This window comes from Tamandua tetradactyla, chromosome 3 (assembly GCF_023851605.1).
Source record: "Tamandua tetradactyla isolate mTamTet1 chromosome 3, mTamTet1.pri, whole genome shotgun sequence".
Taxonomy (NCBI): Eukaryota; Metazoa; Chordata; class Mammalia; order Pilosa; family Myrmecophagidae; genus Tamandua; species Tamandua tetradactyla.
The window spans coordinates 18239271-18260229 of NC_135329.1; the positions used below are offsets into that span (position 1 = coordinate 18239271).

General features: G+C 43.6%; 1 protein-coding gene across 1 annotated transcript in view; it reads left to right on the forward strand.

Annotated features, from left to right (window-relative positions):
* The window catches only part of CHRNB3 (cholinergic receptor nicotinic beta 3 subunit), a 49467-nt gene that overhangs the window by 12750 nt on the left and 15758 nt on the right, over nt 1-20959 (forward strand). Inside the window, exons 4-6 of the mRNA XM_077151699.1 lie at nt 8330-8413; nt 16937-17088; nt 18163-18207. Of these exons, the coding sequence (XP_077007814.1) occupies nt 8330-8413; nt 16937-17088; nt 18163-18207 (281 nt within the window). The remainder of the gene's footprint in view (nt 1-8329; nt 8414-16936; nt 17089-18162; nt 18208-20959) is intronic.

A 20959-nucleotide genomic window follows, 5' to 3' on the forward strand; every position in this document is an offset into this window, starting at 1 on the left:
CAGAGCCTAAGAGATCTGTTGGGACACCATTAAGTGCACCAATAAACGCACTATGGGAGTTTCAGAAGGAAAAGAGAGAAAGAAGGAATATTCAAATAAATGATGGCAGAAAAATTCTCAAATTTAACAAAAGACATGAATATTCGCATTCAAAAAAGTCTAACAAAATCCAAACAGATAAACTCAAAGAGACACATAGAGGAATGAAGTCACCTTCATTGGATGAATTTTCTTCAATGGATGAACCTTGAAAACTTCATGTTAAGTGAAATAAGCCCGACACAAAAGAACAAGTATTGTGTGATCTCACTGATGTGAAATAATTAGAATAAGCAAATTCATACAATCAGAAGTAGAATACAGGTTACTAGGGGTGGGTGTAGGGAATGGGGAGTCAATGCTTCGTTGGAACAGAGTTTCTATTTGGGGTGATGGAAAAGTTTTGATAAAGAAGGGTGATTTTAGCAGAATTTTGTAAATGTAATAATTGACACCACTGAATTATATATTTGAATGTGGTTAAAAAGGGGGAAACTTCAGGTTGTATTTCTGTTACTAGCATAAAAAATTGAAACATAAACATAGGATTGTACAACATAAACTGTAGGCTATGGACTATAGTAAACTGTGTAAAATATGGACCATAGTTAAGAGTATAATCATCATAACAATGTTTCATCAATTTAATCATAATAATATTGTTTCATCAATTATAGTAGCAAAATTACCACACTAATGCAAAGAGTTAATAATAGGGCAAACTGTGTATGTGGGGACAGGTGGTATTTTCTGCTTAATTTTTCTATAAACCCACAACTTCTCTAATTAAAAAAAAAGGGGGGGGTGGTATCACTCTGATGACATGTGGAGCATAAACTGTACAGAGGCAAAAAGCAACAGGGAGCCCTGATGGCTATTAGGGAATTGTAGTGATTCAAGGGAGAGAGGACGGTGGCTTAGGCTGGGTGGCTGCTTCTCAGGGTGGTACTGGGCTGGCAGCACCAGCATCCTGGGACTCTACTGAAAATGCAGATCATCTGCCTTTCCAGAGAAGTCCTGAATCAAAAATGCTGGGGCAGGACCGAAGAATTGGTTTTAACAGGCCCAGCAGGTGATTCTGATGTTTCTAAATTCTGAGAAACACTGGACTAAGGTAATAGAAGTGGGGGTGGTAAGAAGGGGTGAAATTCAGGCTATATTTTGAAGGCAGAGAAGTTATGACACGGTGGTGGATTTGGATACAGTGTGGAGAAAGAAGGAATCCGAAGGCAGAGGGCTACTTGAATGAATGAATGTCTTTTAAAACTGTTCTGCTTTTAATTTTTCTTTGTTTTATCTTGAGCCAGGAAAAGAAAAAGCGTGCTTGCTCAAAGCATCAGATTGGAGATCAGGCAACAAGCTGAGATGGCTGATATATACATATATGTACACAGTATAATCTTTAGAAATCAGCACAGGGTAGGTTTTACCCAAATGTGTACTTAAAGACTAGCAGGCAAATGGCAGATCCGTAAATTCGCTTATCGACAGGCCCAGTGAAGTCACACATAAAACACACATACACCAACATACATCCAGGAGAGCACTTCTCTTCTTTCTTTTTGTACTGATGTCACAGGGAGAGAGATGTCATGTTTTTCTCCTGAGAAGCAAGGCCTGAGTTCCTACAGTTATAGGGAAGCATAAAAAATATATCCAGGGTGGGCCACTGTGGCTCAGCAGGCAAGAATGCCTGCCTGCCATGCCCGAGGACCCAGGTTCACTTCCTGGTGCCTGCCCATGTAAAAAATATATATATCTAAAGGCTTTCAGTTAATGCAAGAAGTAAGTGGAAAAGGAGAAAATTGATTTTTTTAAAAACACCAAACAAACGCAAACATTTCTATTTTGATCCTTCCGTTCTACATATATAATCAGTCATTCACAATATCATCACATAGTTGCATATTCATCATCATGATCATTTCTTGGAACATTTGCATCTATTCAGAAAAAGAAATAAATGAAAACAGAAAAAAAAATTTATACATTCCATAGCCTTTACTCCCTTTCATTGATCACTAGCATTTTAAACTAAGTTTAAGAAATGGATTTTTAAGAGCCTAAGAGCTGTAGGCAAGTGCCTTTCCACTTTCTTAAAGCAACATGTAGCAAAATAGTGTTAGGTTAAGCAATGCAGTTGACTAAGAGAGTAACTGATGTACTTGGAAGTTCATGTTTCTCTAAATCCTGCTATAAAAGTTATAACTAGAGTGCCTGGGTTTGCCCAAGACTGAGTCATTTCCTGGGACATTGGAATTTCAGTTCAGAATTAGGACAGTCCCGGAAACACCAGGATGGTTGGCCGCCATTGTTATGACACAGAATTTTCAACCCCAAAGGGAGCAGAGAGTTCTGGTGATTCTCCACTCCAGCAGCAGAGAACAATTATCTGGGAGCGAGGGATGGGAGGGGCTTAAAAAATCTGATTCCTGGGCCCCATGATAGACCAATTAAGTAAAAATCTCTCAGTACAGGACCCAGGCATCAGAATCCATGGGATTCTAGTGGACAGCCAGCATTGAAAACAAATGATCAAATGTAACTTGTGCACCTATAGATGAGGAATCTGAGGTCAGCCAGAGTCATCTGTCCAAGGCCACACAGCTAATTCAGGGCAAGACTCAGGGTTCCTCACTTTGGGTCAATGATCTTTGCACACACCACAATCTTTTTATGGGCCAATTATTCACCCACAGGCAACCTCCTGCCCAGTGCTGTTAATTCAGGGCAACTTATTCCAATGCTACTTGCCTTCCTCTCAATAAAACAGACCTTTGAGCTTGTGCATACTCACTGTAGAAATCCAGAACTCTCTTCGCTGGCTGCTGGCTTCCCTCCCTAGCAGCATGCTCTGCTCCTAAGTTCCCCTAGCTGCTGAGCTGATCTTTCAGATTAATCTGTCCCGGGCCCAGGCACCCCCTTTGGTCCCGCTTACAGATTCGGTTTCAACTGTTTTGACCCCAGCCCTGTCTCACCTCAGCTTGTAGTTGTCCTTAGACCCGTCTACTACTGAACAGCTGGGATTTTTCTCTTCCAGTGGTGTCCTGGGTCCAGAGCCCAGCTCAGCCACAGCCTGTTTGGCCAGCACTTCCACTAAGAGCTGTTAATACAACGCTTCTTTAATCCACAGAACTGCTTTTCTAGAGTCTGCAGCAGCCTGTAATGCAAGTCCCCTTCCCCCATTTCTTAAGGGGCCTGGTGGCACTCAACAAGCATCACTGCTGAAGCATCACTGCTTCACTGCTGTGGCACTCAACAAGCATCACTGCTGAAGATAGAGCCAGGAATGAAATAAAACACCTCTGAACGATTAGGCTTGGAAACCCAAACTGCAGGCCTGGCAGCTCTGGGACCAGGAACAGCTCAAGTGTTAACCTGACCAAGAAGAAGTGCTGGAGAACGATGGCGGTGAAGACGATGGTAGAAGGAAGTGTCAATCAAATTGGAGGAAGGAAAACCTCCTAGAAAAGAAAAGGAAAAAGCACAACTGAGAAGACAAAGAAGAAGGAAAATGAGAAAGCTCTACTGGCCAGCCCGGGTCACCCTACTGGACCCCCGGCCCTCGCCCCAGCAGCAGGGATGTGTTCCTATGGACGCTTTGGGCCTTAGCAGGGCTGCAAGCCGGGAGGTGTGTGAGCCACCCCCAGGGCCCTGCTTGTTTGCGGAGGGTCAACCTGCTTCGGCTGTACAACCACTGGGCTCCCGTCAAACGGTTTCTCCTGTTGGGGGGAGGTTAACTTAGAAGGGCTGCTGGGCAGTGGTTTGCAACTGGGCTCCATCCCAGACTCACCGGATCAGAATTTCCTGGGTAAGGACCCAGGATTTTGTGCTTCTCAAAAGTTCTCCAGATGCCTGGGAAGTACAGGTTTGGGAAATGCTTCTGTAGGTGATGTTTCTTTCTGTTCCAACCTTTCTTCCCTACATGGGCCCTTCCAGCTCTGGGACCTGCCTGCCTCCAGCGCGGTAACCGGCATCCCCGCATTCAGCTTTCTAAGTCCTTGTCCGCCAGGCCTGTGAGTGTGAAGCCCCTCTGGGTTCGCCCTGCCTTCCTTCACTGATGGATGCTTAGACAACAGCCCATGGCCCTCCTAGCACTTATTTATGGACTTGGGCACGTGGTTTTTTGTTTTGTTCTGTTTTAATTTGAGGGACAAATAATACTTAAGGCGTACATCCTTTAAAACCAGTGTCTGCATAAGTCTGTAGTATGATCTATAGCCCACCAGGGGGCGCCCAAGTCCCATGCTGCATCGAAGTGTCGCCTTGTCAAGGTCTCTGCTCAGGTCAAACCTGGGGAAATTGCAAAGCGGTCCCAGGAGACCGTGGCTCTCCTGATTTGATCTCAGGAAAAGAATCTGAACTTACTCACTCTTAGACTAAATGTTTGATAGTTTAAAGCCATGACTTTCAAATCACTGTGGATATAACGAGAAATGTTACTTTGGGGAGAATATCACACGGGTGAACAGCGTAGGGGAAGAGAAAGGGTTCCTTGGATGAACGCGCTGTCCCTCCCAGAAACTTTGGATCTGATAAGTTTTAAGACAAAAGAATGATCTCCAGGGTGAGATTTTAGGCATCAAATGGAGAAACTATTTGGGAGGGTAGTATGAAGTTACAATTTAGCACAATAAAACACCAGACCCTCTGAGCCCCACGGCCACCAACACCCACCTCTCATCCTTCCAATAAAACATTCCCTTTTGCAGTGTGAAGAGGATGTGGGTGATTGAAATTCTAGTAGCACCAGCTGGATGTAGGGCCGGACAAGAACAACTGAGGGACGCTGTAAGGAAGGGCCAATGAGAGTCTGTAAATCTTTAATGGGTAACTGAGAAAGGATAGAATGTATAAACCTTCAGAAGGCAGAGTGTGCATTCTCTCCACTATCATTTCTCAGCAAACTAGTACTCTCTGGTAAGTGAGTGACCTATTAAATGACATGGTGCAACTCTGTAACAGCCCTGGGCTGCAGGAGATGAGGATCTGGTCCCTATTCTCCCATCATCTAGCTGTGTGATGCCAGACAAGTGACTCAACCTCTCTGGGCTTCAGCTTCCTGACCTGTAAAATGGTGTTGGTGTGGAAGGAGTTAATGCTAACATTTAAGCTTTTCACAGAAAAAAGTTCCCTAAGACTATTTCATTCTAATTTAAACTTCTTGTTCTTTAATCATCCCTCCTACAGCCGCTTTCCAGTCCCCAGGACTTTTGATCTTCCCCTGATAAACAGATTTAGCTTTTGTCTAACATGTTGCCCTAAACAAAAACAGTGTTGCAGATGGATCTGGCAGGCAGAGTTGTCCCTCTGGGCACCATTCTTATGTTGTCACTGTATTTTTTGCAGTAAAGATAATTAAAGGAATACCTGAATGTGATTTAATTTTCTCAACCTGTAAGTTGTTTTTTTTTTTTCTTTTTGTAGAAATAAAATCACAAGTCAGAAAAACATACTTTGGCCCAGTGAACAAAAATGTAGTCACAGCAACTAAATTATCCCAGTTTGTTAATTTGTTAATTTGGGCCCAGAATCCCAGGCTTCTGTATCTTGATTCTGATACAGATGACAAGGTGGCAGGAAAGGACCTCAGTGATCCAGCTGATTGATTTTATTCTTGCATTGTTTGCAAACCTGATAAGCTTACCTTCCATGCCTTTGAGAAAGTACTTGAGAAAGCTGTGAAATGGGTCAGAGCCCTGCAGCCCTCCACGGGGGCCCTTCTCCAGGGTGACATCTGTGCTTCTGGGTATTAATCAATGCCCTTGTTTAAATTTGTACAACTAGCTATGAATCTACCCAGTTGTACTATGAAAACTTCTACACTTCTCCCTTTTGTCCCCCAAGAGATCATGAAATAATTTCTCAAAGTTGAGACCAAAGTGTTCTCCTTTTTAATGGTGTCAAGTTTTATATTATAAATAGTAACTATTGGAAACAGTAGCTGAAGGACATATACTTGTATATAAACTAGGTAACAGCTGTGTGTGTGTGTGTGTGTGTGTGTGTGTGTGAACACACATGTACTGGAAGGGAGTAAACCAAAATCTTGATGGTGGTTGGGTTAAGAAGATGGATTACAAGTGATTTTTCTGTTCTTAAAACTTAGTTCTTGGATGATGGTATTTCACAATTTAAAAAATAATAATCATAACACATTTTTTAAATCTTCAATCAAAAGTACACCTGTTGTCTCTCTGCCTGGTACATTTGTAATGGAAGGACTCTGGGGGGCCTTCCAGAGCCTTCTTCTGCACAAATGGAACATTTGGTCAGTGATGGTCTAAGAGAGGTTTCGCTCAGGTCCTAAAGTGCAAATGCACGCCTCTGTGCTAATGGAGAGCTGCCGGCCACCTTTGCCATGAGCATAATAGAAGCACATTCCAGGAAGCTGCCTGGCCAAGGCTTATTATCAGTGACAGAGCAGGTGAGGGATAGACCACACACTGGCTCAGAGTAGGGTGTTTTTGTTTTTTTGAGATATGAAATTGTACCTTGTGTTCTGTATGTTTTTTCCTTCCTATTCCAAAAGGTAGCAGGGCTGTCTGTGTTTGTGGAGACCCAAAGCAGAATCTGTATAAACACACCCCCTCTTGCTGTGTTTGCTTGACGTCTGCTCCCACTAAATGTCTAAACTCGCTCAAGAGATTACTTGATGTTTCTAAAGCAAGAGGGAGGAGCGGTGAGTCTTTCAGGGGAGATGGGTGGTTGTAAAGGGAGGACGGAGGAGAACTTCCCACGACTTAGGAAGGGCCAGCGGTGGGCAAGGAGATGAGCCCCCAGGGGGAGGTGGCTGCGGGGAGACATCACCAGACTTGGCCACGTCCTGTGCCCCTGGCCGGGCTGAGAGGGACAGAGGTGCCCGGTCCCTCTAAGCCCCTCTGAGCCCATCTGCTGTGCTCAAGATGGACTGGGGGTGCAGGACCTGCGCATTTGAGGGAGACCACAAAAGCCTTTCAGATGCTTTTGCTGTCCCAGGGAAGGCGCTGGAGCCCCTGTGATGGCCGAGATTGCATTTCCTGGCAGCTGAGTGGGATGGCAAGCTTCATGCAATCTGGTTTATTAGAAATAAAGAAAGCTGATAGGCCCTGCACACCTGGGCCAGCGGTGCCTCATATATTCCCAAGACGGTTGTAGTAAATTCGTAGCGGGCCTGGAGTAGAATTCCAACGGATCATTCTTTCCTCTCTCCCTTCTTTCAGCCAACATTTTATAAAGCATCTCCTTTGACAGGACTGGGGATACAAGAGTCAAAGAAAGCAGGGGTCGATGAGTCAATAGGATTGTGGGGGTGGGAGTGGGGTCGGGGTAGGGGTGGGGTGGGGGCGGGCACAGCACTCGCCCCACCTCCCAACCCCCCACCCCCACCCCCACTCCTAGGGCAGCTGCTCCTTCCTTTGCATGGCGGCCCCTTCCTGAGCACCTCTTGGGTGTTTGGAAGTTGCTAAAGGCGCACAGTGAAGGCTTGATGAGATACCACTGAGAAAATGTTTAACTGAACCAAATCAGTGTCGGTGAAGCCAAGTTCCTCAGTGTCCTGGAGTCTCACTCCAGGCTCCCTCGTCCCTGTGCAGGTGACGCTGAGCTCCCACCTGCCCTCTCCTTGCTCTGGCCCTAACCTCCCCGCTCCCCACTCGTTCATTTACTAAGGACCCTCTGGGTGAGAATCTGATCAACTGTGAAGAGGAAACAAAGACAGGCAGGCATTATTGGTCTCTTAGTCTCATTAAAAAAAACACAAAAAACGAGACAAGACTAAGCTCCCACCACACTTTCTTCCGTAGGGGGTAAGATGGAGATGATGCTTTGAGACTAAAGCATTTGAGAACCATTTGATGGGGAGACTAAGGGACATAGTCGTTATTCTTAAACGCTGTGTCTAAAATGAAAAGACAAGAGAAGAGGAATGTATATGAAAAACTTCTTGCTAACTTCCAAGATGGGTGTTTCAGAGAGCAGTTTTTCCTCCATGAAACAGCTCTCCAACGATGAGAAAAACCCCACTTAACATCCAGAAAGTTATCTAACTTCACATTTTCACTGTTGCCCGGCATCTATTTGCAAGAGAGTAAATTAAAAAGTCAGGAGTTAGGACCCAGGGACAGTTGCTAGATTTACAGGCTCTGACAGCTGCCTGGAAATCAATGGTCTGTGCGGGAAGACTTCACACTCAAGTGAAATGGTTTGAGACGATTTTATCCCACTTCAGAGGTTTCTTTTCAGACTTTGAACCACTGCATTTGCTTGCCAAAAACTCGTTTAACCGTGGAAATACTCTGTTGTTGAAAAGGAAGAAATTATCTTTCTAAAACTGACATCATGATGCTGCCAGATTTTATACCTGTGCTTGTCACCCTTGGGATCACCCCCTCAGGTAAGTTTGAATTAAACTAAATTAAAACCGTAACTGTACAATTATTTAAGCAGGAGAGGCAAAACTATGGCATTGATAACGTTAGGTTCACAAGATGTAATATATAGATACTTCTAGGATAACTTTTAAAAAATGACTCATATGAGTGATCCTGTGTAATCTGCATATTTCTAAAGAGATCGCATCTTTGAATTTCATAATGTTTGTGCATTTGTTATTTATTTTTTTATTCCTGTCGAATCATTAGTAACTCAGGTGGAAGATACAGAAGCAGGAAAAATGTTGCTGGGTGTACTAACTATTTGTTGCTCAGAGAATTGTTTAAATATTTGGCATAGAAATTTTCTATCTTAACATTTATAAATCATATCTACTAATAATCACCCCACCTGTGGGTGGGTATTTAATTCTGCCTAATATATCCTGTAGATCGACGTAAATATTTTAATAAATTTGTGTGTGCCGGTAGTTGTGGTATGTTTGTATATCACAAGCAGAAGTGTTTATCAAATGCCCATGAGCATGTGTCTGCCTTATGTGCTCATTATCCAACTGAAAACAGAGGAATTCTTGATAAGGAAAGAGGATAAATAAGAGTAAAAGAAGGGAGAGGGGCAAAAATAGAAGGAGAGGGGATAAGGAGGGAAAAAGAGAAGAAAAAGATACTGAAGAATTTAGGAAACAATGATCAGTTGCACCTACCAGTTTTCTGGATTTGGGAATTATTTCACTTTTTATGTAACTTAAGAACAGAAAGCTCTTTTCCTTAGACCGGAAAGCATCCAAAGCCAGGAGACAGAGGCTGTCATTCCATTAGCATTTTGTATTTCCCACTAGTATTTTTTTTTTCCACATATGGTTATTGTAATGTCCAAATGGAGAATAATGGGACTCACTGAGATAGATTTACCCAGGTCCAGAAGTAAAACCTAGATTTAGAAGTCACAGGGCCGTGAGACTTACCTGAACACATCCAAACCTTCAAAGACTGAGGCTTTCCTCATACCAGGAACTCAAAATCAAGAAGAGTAATTTCTAAGTCCAGAGAGCATCTCAACCTCTTTCAAATGTGACTAGATTTGGTCTCCATAAAGTCTTAAAATCATAAAAATCATAACCAACTCCTGTATGTTTAAGCATTCAATTAATATTGCAGGTTTCCAATATTTTCCTTCCTTAACTTATTATGGTATCCTATTTATTATGGAAGAATTCTTTCCCTAGGGAAATGGTCTCACTGGTTAGCAAGCATAGTTGACAAGGACCTCTTGGTTCAACCATGCATCGTACTCTCTGCACAATATTGGTTACATAAGAAAACTGGCATTAGAGGCAAGCCTGTACTCGTTCTCCATTATGTAGCCTGCAAGAATTCGGGAATGTGTGCTGAGATGTGGACACATCTGTCATAGAGCCATAATGAATCTCTGTAATAACCTGTAATAAATCTTGCATCTCTGAATATTTCTAGATCCTTTGGAAGCTATTTTTATTTTTAGATCTTGGAATGTACTTTTATTTTTAGATCTGTGCCACTGTGTTAAGTTCTTTAACTTACTACCCACCCTAAGGAAAATAGTTTCTTTTTGTTACACCAAGCTACCTTTTTTTTTAATCTTGCTTTTTTAAAATTTATTTTACATGGGCAGGCACCGGGAATCGAACCCGGGTCCTCGGGCTTGGCAGGCAAGCATTCTTACCTGCTGAGCCACCGTGGCCTGCCCCAAGCTACCTTTTTTAAATGACAAGGGGCAACCCCTCATTTTTGTTTTCCTGGCTTTGGCATAAAAGATAATCGTGTACAGTCATGTGATATCTCTTCTGTTGCTAATTCACAATTGTACGTTTGTGTCTGCAACGGGGCTTGAATCTCATTCATCCTTTTAACACTCTTACTAAATGATAACTTGTGTTTATTCACTTATTTGTGCAATAAGTATTTATTGAGCATCTACTGGATCCTGGGCACAGTTCCAGGATGTGGAGATGCAAGAGGGAGAAAACAAAGTCACTCTAATAAGCTCCCTTGCGAGCAAGATTCCATCAAACATTTGTTATTGGATTTCACTGTCAGGGCTGTCTCCACCTGGTGTCAGGAGAGCCTACCACGTTTGATTTTTTGGAAGAGGGTGTGATAATAGAAGGCAAAAGCAAAATAAACCCAAAGGTGTCAAAACAAACTTCTCTCTCTCCTAAACAGTGTTGCTGAGGTTTGAAATCCTTCAATTATTGATGCACTGTCTTGGCTGAGGGTGAGTGATGGTGTTGTCATGATCATGGAATTTTTCATCAACTTATCAGTTACTGATACCTCGGTGTGAATGAGTTTGTCAACATTTTGCTGACAGCGGATGCTGATACTGGGTTGGGGGGAGAGTGGGGGGGGTGCTGAGTGCCTGGGGAAAGGGATCACGATCAAGAAAGGTAAAGAGACCAGAAGGTGGAGATATAGGTCCCAAAGGAAAATTTTCTTTGCCTCCACCTGGAACCAGACACCTCATCCAAATCTCCCATGGTTCATTGATTGGGGGTGCGGGAGCCCTCAGCCCTCACACGCTGCCCTCTCTAGTGCCTTGATAGCCTTAGTGGCCCTTAGCTGGATGCTTTCCTGGTTGCCGTGAAGGGCTGGCGGAGTGAAGGGCTGTCCCCAGTCAGTGACACAGCTTCAACTTCGTCTCTTTTTTGAATCTTTTGAACAGCAAATATTTGGCATTAATAGGCCACGTTTTGTTGGTGTTTCATGGACATAGATTCTAGAAACACAAAGTGTGCTAACTGCAAGGGAATTAGAAATCATCCTCTTCCTGTCTTCGTTGGGAGAGGGTAGATGCCTTCCTTAAGATCATGCAGCTTGGAATCAGGACTAGAACTCATGGCTCTAAATCTGAGTCCAGTGTCTCAGACACCGTTAAATAAATATTTACCTCTTAAATAAATATTTGCTGGATTCTCATTGTGCTGAGTGACGAGTTTGGTACAGCGTCAGGATTCTGTTTTTTTGAGTGCATGGGTGGGAATTGGGAATTGAACGAGAGTCAGGATTCTGAGCCAAGAGCAGGGCGCTCTCCTGCAGCCCCGACCTGGACCAAGTTCCACATGGAGGAAATAGAATTAGGCAGCACCCTCTCCACCCCCATCTCTGTCTGCATTGCTGGCACGCGCTCCTGTTGTCTGTGGCTCTCCCTTTTCTTCCTATGGAGTTGAATGTCTGGTCCCAAAGGAAAGAGTTTGACAAAGAAAAATGAGACAAAGTTCAAGCAGAGAGAAAAGGGAGAGGAGAGGAGAGGTGACAACCGGGATTCAGGAGAGCAATGAAATTCCTTTGTAAACAGTGATGAGGCAAAGCTTTAACCAGGCAGCAAACAGCCTCTGAGCATGTGCATTGGACCAAGCGTTTGGGGGAAGATGGGAAGGGTGACAGGATTCAAAGTAAGGAAATGTGGAGAATCAGGGTCACGTTTTAAGCCCAAGTTCTCCTTCGCTGTAGAGCTCTAGGGTGCCCCCCTCTGAGGACAGCAACCACAGTGGGATGTCCATTCAAGAGGCCTCAGGGCAAAACACTCTATGCCAGAGGCCACCTACGGCCAAGGCGGATAGGAATAAGATTACAAAACACCATCATTACTTTTAGAATCTCCCTATGACCAGACTAATATTATTTGTAGCCTGGTTTTCAAATATCCGTCTTCTAGGTAGTAGATTGCTTTCAACAACAGTAAAGCATTTTGCAAAATGCAATGCTCACAACAACAACAACAAGCAATAACAATGAATATATGTTCATAGGATTGAATTGTTCAAACAAATTTCATGGAATAGAAAGGAGACCATCGTGGTCTCCTCTCCACCCTCCCTGCACCCCCCACTCCAGACTGCTCAAGGTATTACAAAGTCGCTCACCTGGGAGCCAGGAAACCACACCTGCCATTCATTTGCTGGCAATCACTTCCCCTCAGAAGCTTCACCTGTAAAATGAGGGACTTTATGATATCTGAGTTCCTTTTCAGCCCCACTTCTTATCACCATTGTCATTTCACTTCTTGTCTTCCTTTTCAAGTGATTCCGAAATTATTTATGGAGACAAACGATTCTCATCCGTCCCCTGTGAGAAGGCCGATATTGAGAAATCCAAGCTTTCCAAAGAGAAGCATCCTGGGTGGGGGGCCTCATCGTGCAAGAGCAGTTTCTTCAACAGTCACTGAGTTGCATCATAAAACATTAGTCTTCTCTAATTAATTGGAAATACAAGTCAATCTGCAAAAATTTGGTTCACATGCAACTTTTCAGGAACCCATCTATTCCTTCCAAGACCTCTTGTCCTGGAAATTCTGAGCACATCTGTGATGTTTACACCGCCTAGAATCAGGTGGACTCGGCTTCCCTCCTCTGTGGCACAGAAAGCACCCGTTGAGGCCTTTGGTTTCCAACTATTCATTTATTTGTTCATTCTCCAAATATCATCAAATGCTTAGGGAGGCCCTGGCCTCAAAGAACCCGCAGTGAGACGCTCTTGCCTTCCCCATAATGCTCTACTTTACAAAAAGAATAGATAGGAGCATTTCCAGGCCTGGGCCCTCCAGCTGTGCTAATAATGTCCATGACTTCGGCTTCTACTTTGGGAAGGTTTGGGAAGCTTGAAGATATGTATATATGTGTGTGTGTGTGTGTGTGTTTTCTTCCTCGATTCATCAGCTCGATGGCTCAGCCTCACTCTTTGACAGTCTTCACACAGATTGAAACATATGCAGGTCCCTGAAAGGACAGATGTGCTCATTTCCTTTTGGGTCCTGCTAAAGAAAGGATCCAAGTCTCCTCAGAAAGGGTTACGGCCATGGGATGGCCAATGTGGGGTATTGAATAGCAAGGCTATAATTTTAGATTCTTCCCCACCAACATGCAACTCCACCTCCCTTCAAAATGGAATTAAAAATGTCCTTCCAGGAAAGGAAGGTCAGGAACCCCATCACAGGCCCCAAATTCTCTCCACTCGGGGTTATCTGAGTTAAGAAATTCAAACCTGTACGTGTTGGTTGGTTAAGACATTATTCAATTGTTCTCAGTCTCCCTGGAGTGTCCCAAACAGTTGTGAGATGGTATCTTAAGTAATGTATGCTAATGGGACCAGACTGGGACACAAGGACTCTCCAGGAAGGTAAAAAATTTGGCACTCTCAGCAGGCTAATAGATTGAGGCCAGTGTAAGTCAGCACTGCATTCAGAAGCATGTAACAGTGGTTTAACCAAATAGGGAATTCTTTTCTTATATGCCAGAATACTTGGAGGCAGGCAGTCCCGGGCTGGTGTGGCAGCTCCATAATGCTATTGGAGACCCAGGCCCTTTTGTCTTTCTAGCCTATGCATGTAGATTTCATCACAGTTGCAAGATGCGTGGGTTGTCAAATCTTTCGACATCAGATCCCAATTCCAGACAGGAAGAAGGGCAAAGGGCAAAAAGTCAAAACTGGAAAGGCATATGTGAGGTTGAGTCCATCCTCTTTAACAATCTTTTCTACAAAGCCCACCCAATGGCTTCCATTTGTATCTTAATTGGCCACACAGCCTGGGATGCTGTGTATTTTAAGCCAGCACCACGCAACCTTGAAAAAAATATTACTATCTACTACTAAAGAAGAAAGAGAGAACAGCTGTTGGGCAGAGAACTAGCAGTGTCTGCCGCGGTGCCCTTCAAACAGTGCTCTTAGCCTGAGAGGAGAGGGCTGCCTGGTGTAGGGGAAGGCCAAAGGAAGATGGCTGCCGCATTCACAGCTCCGCTCTTGTCCTCAGCAATTCAGCTCTGGCCCAAACTCTCCAAGCCTTCTCCACAAAACAAAAGTCAAACAGCTAACTGTTAGTTACTCAAATGCTTTTTTCTGTCAACAATGCTTTGCTCGGTAGCTACTATGTGCCGGCATTGTTCTAGGTACTGGAGATAAGTATCAAGCAAGACAAAACTGCCATCTTCATTGAGGTGGCATTTTCTGCCAGGGCAGACAAGCAATAAACAAATAAAGATATAATATGACAAAGTGCCCTGGTGGAAAATCAGATCCCATAAGGAGATAACATTGGAGCAAAGCCAGACAAAGCAAGGGGAGGAATCATCAGGCGCTCTGGGAGCATGTTCCAGAAAGAGCAGGACGGACGAGCGGGCCTGGGGAGGGGCAGGCGGTCAGGGCAGGTGGGAGAGGGCAAGGGGGGAAGTGGGCAGGGCCTTTTCATAGAGGCCTGGGAGATCACAATGAAGACTTGGGAGAGATTTGTTTTAACTGTGATGGGAAGCCATTGGGGAAGTGACATCATCCTCTTCTATTTTTAAAAGGTAACTCTAGCTGCTGCATGGAGAGTGGATTGCAAAGCAACTAGAGGGAAAGCAACTAGGACGCTGGCATAGTAAGCTCAGAGAGAATGAATGGAGTTTGTGATTAGGGTAGTCCCAGTGAAGGAGATGGAAAGTAATCAGAATGGGGAAGAATTTAAAAGGAAATTGAGAGATTGGATGTAGGGTAGGAGAAATGGAGAGGAGCCAAGGATGACTTCAAGAATTTCAGTCTGTGCCACTGAACTCCTTTTCCCTAAGAAGACGTCAGGGAATTAAAATTTCTTTCCTCTTCCTACATTTCCTAGGAGGGTTTAGGGGCCTTATAAACTGATGCCCTGGCAACTGCTCAATTGTCCTGCCCCTTAGGCTCCTGGCTACTGATAATAGCTCAAGTATCAAGCTTGGCAATGGTTCGCTTTTTAAATAAATAAGCACAAATGTAAGGCTTTCCCTCTGGATCACTCGTTTGCATCTGAATATGCTTTCTTGAGTGGAAGAGAAAGGGGGTAGGGCAGAGCCCTCGCATTCTGTGTGTAAATTGGCCACAGGGCTCCTCTAACTGTTACCCTCTTGGTAAAGTGCTTTAATGAAAATGCCATCCATGTAGTGGGAATGGTGTGCTACTTTGCTTTTCTTCTCTATCAAGGATGTTTGAATTTCAAGTGCATAAACTTGGGGGTATGTCTTGCATGTGATTGCTGCCCACTATCTACATCGTTTAGTGGAAAGAAAAATGGCATTCCATGGAAAAGCATACAGTGCAGAAAGAATTGCTATGGAATATTAATGGAATGCTGAGCGTTCGGGGAAGAAGCCATGTATTTTAAAGAAGTGCTCCCTTGTTTTACACTTGATAGTCCAGCATTGGAAAGAAACAGACCTTATCTCTAGACCCCAGTCCTAAGCCATTTCCCCAGCTTGAAAGTTAAAGCATAACCTGATGGTGTTTCTCAGGACCTCACAGTTTGGTGGTTGAGATCTCTGATAATGCTCATATGGCCTTCATCTTGTGCCCTTGTGATCTGTAAAAACCTTGTGACTCACTTTGATTTGTACCCATTTATCCAGTTTTTCAATTTTTTGAGTTTTGTGATCAGTGCAGACATCCCTAATGGTTATTAATGAAGGGGCTTGGATCAGTCCGGCACTGACCCACTCCAATTCAAATGTTATCTAGATAACCGAAGCTGGATCTAACCAAAATGGGCCCATCTGGCATGCACAGTAGCTTAGACTTGAACCTGTAAGTCACCTAGACCTCATTATAATACTACAAATCATGCCCATCATCATATTAAGGCCACCATTTTCTTACATATGTTCTGTGACTGGGGATGTAATCAATCTGTGCACGCTCAATAATTACATCACTTCTAATCACATCATCTGAGACCATTGTGCTCATTATCCTAAAACCTGCCCATCTTTTAATACTATAAAACTATCAGAATTACTGCAGTTCGGGGAGACAGATTTTGGGCTGATAGGTCATATGATTTTCTGCTTGACACCTAGCAATAAACTCTTTCTCTCTTGGAAGCCCCGGTGTCTCAGGAATTGGTCAGTTGAGCACATTGGGCAAAAGAATCCACTGTCTCGGTCCAGGAGCAACATGCTCCGTCCATCGATTCCCTCATTGAATATCTATAACACGAACACGTGCCGCATGCCAGGCACTGTTCCGGGTGCTGGGAAAACTCTAGCAAATGAGGATGGTCCTGTCCCTGCCCTCCTGGAGCTCCTGGGGCAGACAGTTGATGACCAGTCAATATAGAACAATAAAGCGTGATCCAAGACACGAGGGAGAAAAACAGGATGCGGAGACGGGGCACAGTGTGTGGGCAGAGACCACGTCCATGAGGAGGTGGCCTTTAAGGTGAGACCTGAGGGAGGGGCCATAGAGCAGAAGGGGCAGCCCGTACATGAGCCTTTGGGGATCCATAAATGGAAACACCCTGTGGGTGTGCAGGGCCTGGGTAAATAAATAGAGTCTATCTTTAGCAATGTATAATTGGGATTGTCGGGGTGAGCATGAGAACGGAATCAAAGAGAGACCCATATACTCACGGCTGCCTCTGCTGAATTAGGCTGTTTAGAAAGACACAATGGTTTTTTGCCATCCTCAGCCCCTCACTTCCCTGTAAAAACCAGAGAATAATAAACCAGACATGATACTTAATTCAGGTTCCCTCGTGCTTCTTACAGCCGCTGCAGGATTCCGCTCAGTAGCTGAGAATGAAGATGCCCTTCTCAGACATTTATTCCAAGGTTATCAGAAATGGGTTCGCCCTGTGTTAAATTCTAATGACACCATAAAAGTGCATTTTGGATTGAAAATATCTCAGCTAGTAGATGTGGTGAGTAACCCTTGGCACTAAGCTAAATAGAAACCGCATTCCTTGATCTGTTTGTCAAGTCTAAGATTTTATTTTGTTTTCCTTCTCCATGTCTGCTTTTTAAATCTTAAAAATAATTTACTGACGGAAAGTCTGCCTCAAGAAGCCAATGAAATGAGCCCAGGAAAGAATGAGAAGTGGCATGGGATAAACTTTCATTGCAACACGTTAGTCTGGGACCTTTTTGCTGGGGGGTGGGGGTGGGGTGAATGTGGTTTTATAAGGGACATGGTCCACCCCCCCACCCCCCACCCCCAGGTTTTCTGGAGAAGCCCCGGGCGGGAGTGGGGAGCTGGGCAAGTAGAGGGGCGGGGCTCAGGGTGGGTGCATCTGGGCGGCTTCCATTGGCCCCAGAAGGGGAGAAAGGGGAAAGACAGCACCTGAGCCATCCCTTCTCCCCACTCCGGGGAGCTGCTCTCCCTGAGTGACCTGTCACCTTCCTGAGTCCCTGAAAACCCCATGACTTCCCCTGCTCACCCAGACCCTAACATTCTCACATTTCTGCCATGGCTGTATTTCTGGGGAAATCTATGAATTTACACTCTCCTTGATGCTGCAAAATCTTCCCGCTGTGGTCTCAATGTCCCGGAATGACCCTTCCACATTTCCCAAACCCCCGCTCCACTACACACGTGCACACAAACACACACACACGCACACACGCACACACTCCCCAATGGAGCCCCAGCTGGCCCAGTGTCCCCGAATTCCAACTAGAAAGCCGTGCAAAACTGACTTCCCTTCACCTAGCCAGCCTCCAACTTAGCTAATATTTTGTTCTACTTTGCACCCCTTTAAGGATTATACGATTTTATTTAAATACCCTGCAATGAACTGGTACTTGCTTTGATTATTTCATTTTAAGAAAAATAGTTATAACATTTTAGAACCAGTATGCCGTTTCACTGGTCTGACGCTGAAAATCCTTTTACTCTTTGAACGTCACAAAGGTAAGGTCAGAGGTCCTTTTTACAAAAAAAAAAGATCTTCCTTTAATTTCAATGTATAAAATATTGTTAAATGTCATTTTCTTAGGATGAAAAGAACCAGCTGATGACAACAAATGTGTGGCTCAAACAGGTAAATTTCAACAGAGGGGTTGTATTTGTCAACCCAAGATCTTTTGATTCGCTTCAGTTTAGAAAGGTTCCATTTGAAAAAATAATTATTTTAGAGAGTATTCCTTGTTCTTCTGGGAGATATTTGGGATTGGTTGGGGAAGGGTCAGTGATTTTATTTTACGTTTCTGTGAGAGTTGGAGAGCAGAGCCGGAAGCTCCTAAGTATACATGGCTCTGCTTTGTTGCTCTTGGGAGTGGAGATGGGGAGGGTTCTGGGTGCCGGTGACTGACAGCCGGGGGAAAGGCTCTGCCGTGCAATCTCCTCCCAGTGGGGTCCTGCAACTGGATGAGAAATTGGCGATGTTGAATTCCCCCATTTCGCCCAGTCCTCCATGGCCTGAACCTACTTCTGTCACTTCTGACAGCTCCCTAGAAAGAGCAGAGCTCAAGATCAGTTGTTTCAGAACAAAGTGAGGCCTAGGACAAAATGATGAATAAATGTTTTCTGACACAACTAAAAATCCATTCTGAACTATGTTCAGCCTTCTGCTTAGGCTGTTGCTTTCAGCTTCGCTGTAGCCTGTTGCCAAAAGGAATCTGTCAGACAGATTTTTGTTCTAGAATTTTTAGTAAATAATTACCGTTCAAAACTCAATTTTACATATTATGGAAAAAGAGAAAATACCGCTACTTCCCTGATTGGTGAGAAATTTGGGTTTTCTCAAAAAAACCAAATTGTTTGCTTTGGTTTTTGTTTTGTTAGCAATTAATTGCTTGGTTTTTAATGAATGTCCAGATATTGCCTAAACTGTCTGTGGATTTAAAATATTCCTGGTGGAGAGATCTTAAATGTTTCACTTAACATACGTGCATAATACTTTTTTGAAGTAAGTTATCTATCCAGGTTTTGTATGTATCGTTGAGTTCTTTCTGCCAATAACTATAATGAACAATCGATAAACTGCAAGGGGATTCTCTGGGGCTCATTTAGAGTCATCAAATTTCTCCCACCCAAAAACTTTGGTTAGAAAACTCTTAAAAATTTTATCACTTTCTGTTCTGCTAATTCTTCAATTGGTAGGTATGAAAGCAAGTTAGGAAATGGAGCTGCATGTTATTTTAGTTGCATATAGAAAACATCCAGGAGAAAATAATACACTGACACTGTGTATATATGTATGATTTAACATGGGCAGGCACCGGGAATCAAACCCGGGTCCTCTGGCATGACAGGCAAGCATTCTTGCCTGCTGAGCCACCGTGTCCCGCCCAATATATGTACGATTTAAATAAACAGATATCACTAGTCACATTGCTCATTTTTCAGTAACTTATTCCACACCTGAAATTTAGAGGCTGTGGAATTTGGAGGTAATCTGAGTTAATAAAGACATTAGAACTTGTATTTGAGCTTGCAGGGTAGAAAAGAACTCAGACTTTTTCTGCAAACGTGTCAATAGGCTGAGGAGGTTAAACAAACAAAACTCACACACAAACAAAAAGCCCTCCCTCCTTCACACATACCTCTTTCCCCAGTCACTCCTTGAGATTAAGCTTTCATAATCTCTCACTTAAAATAAAATAAAGGGGACTGTTGACCTTTAACACCGAGGCTATAGGTTATTTTCACTTTTCTTGTGATTTTTGAAAACAAAAAGTCATTTCCATCAAATAGAACAGGTTTGGACATGGACGGGTGTAAGAGAACAGATGCGGTGGTAGAATGCTCGCCTCTCGTGCGGGAGACCTGGGTTGGATTCCCAGACCATGCACCTCTCCCCCCTCCAAAAAAAAGAGAACAGATTTGGACATGGAGGGGTGCAAGCATGGACTGCTTGAGTCTTAGCTGTAACTTCAGAAATGCCTCTCAGCCCAGTTATGCCACCAGAATTATAATGACTGCTCAAAACTGAGTCAAATCCTAAAAATCTCCAACACCCAAAAGGAACGTGAGAAATCTGTAGCACAGGGAGCAAGTTGATACCTGGTGAAGTCAGCCCACTGATTTGGGTCCCCATTTAATAGAAATGATGAGACTAACGGACTTTAATTTCGTTTAGATTACAAAGGATTGTTATTGCTCCTATTTGATGTAAGCCTCTCAACCACCCTGAGTTAGAAAAAGAGGTATCACTACCCCCCATTTTACAGAGGTAGAAGAGTCTAGAAACGCCTCTGGCTGAAATCTGGGTCTCCTAACTTCTGATTAGGTCTTTTCTGCCGTATATCGCTGCTTCTGTGCCAAACACCAAAAATGTCTCTAAATCATAGGAGAAACCAAAGTAAGAGAAAAGAAGCTGCACAGCCATAGAACCACAGAAAATACTGTCAAAGTGATGTTCGCTCACAGATAAAAACATATTGGAAGTAGAGTTGGAAATGAGTATGCCTGTAAGACATAAACATATTAGAAGTGGAGTAGGAAATGAGTATGCCTTTTGTGCTATGTTATGGTACAAACGAAGTGGGAGTCAAAAAGGAAGATGATTCTTTGGCCTGGGTGGCAGTCAGAGAAGCCTGCACGGAGTGGGAGGCATGTGAGTTTGGCCATACTATTGCTTTTTAAAAAAAGTTTCATAAAGCTGGATGGAAAAAGAAAGTTGAAGGAAAAAAGAGATGGAAAAAAAAGACAAAATTGGTGTTAAACCAAAAAAAAAAGCTTGCATTGGTGTTTTATACTCTATTAGTTTCAGAGCAGCTAATAGTAATAATACCAAAGCTTTATGAAGCACTTGGAAGGCCCAGCCCTACACTGAGGGCAGCATGTGACTC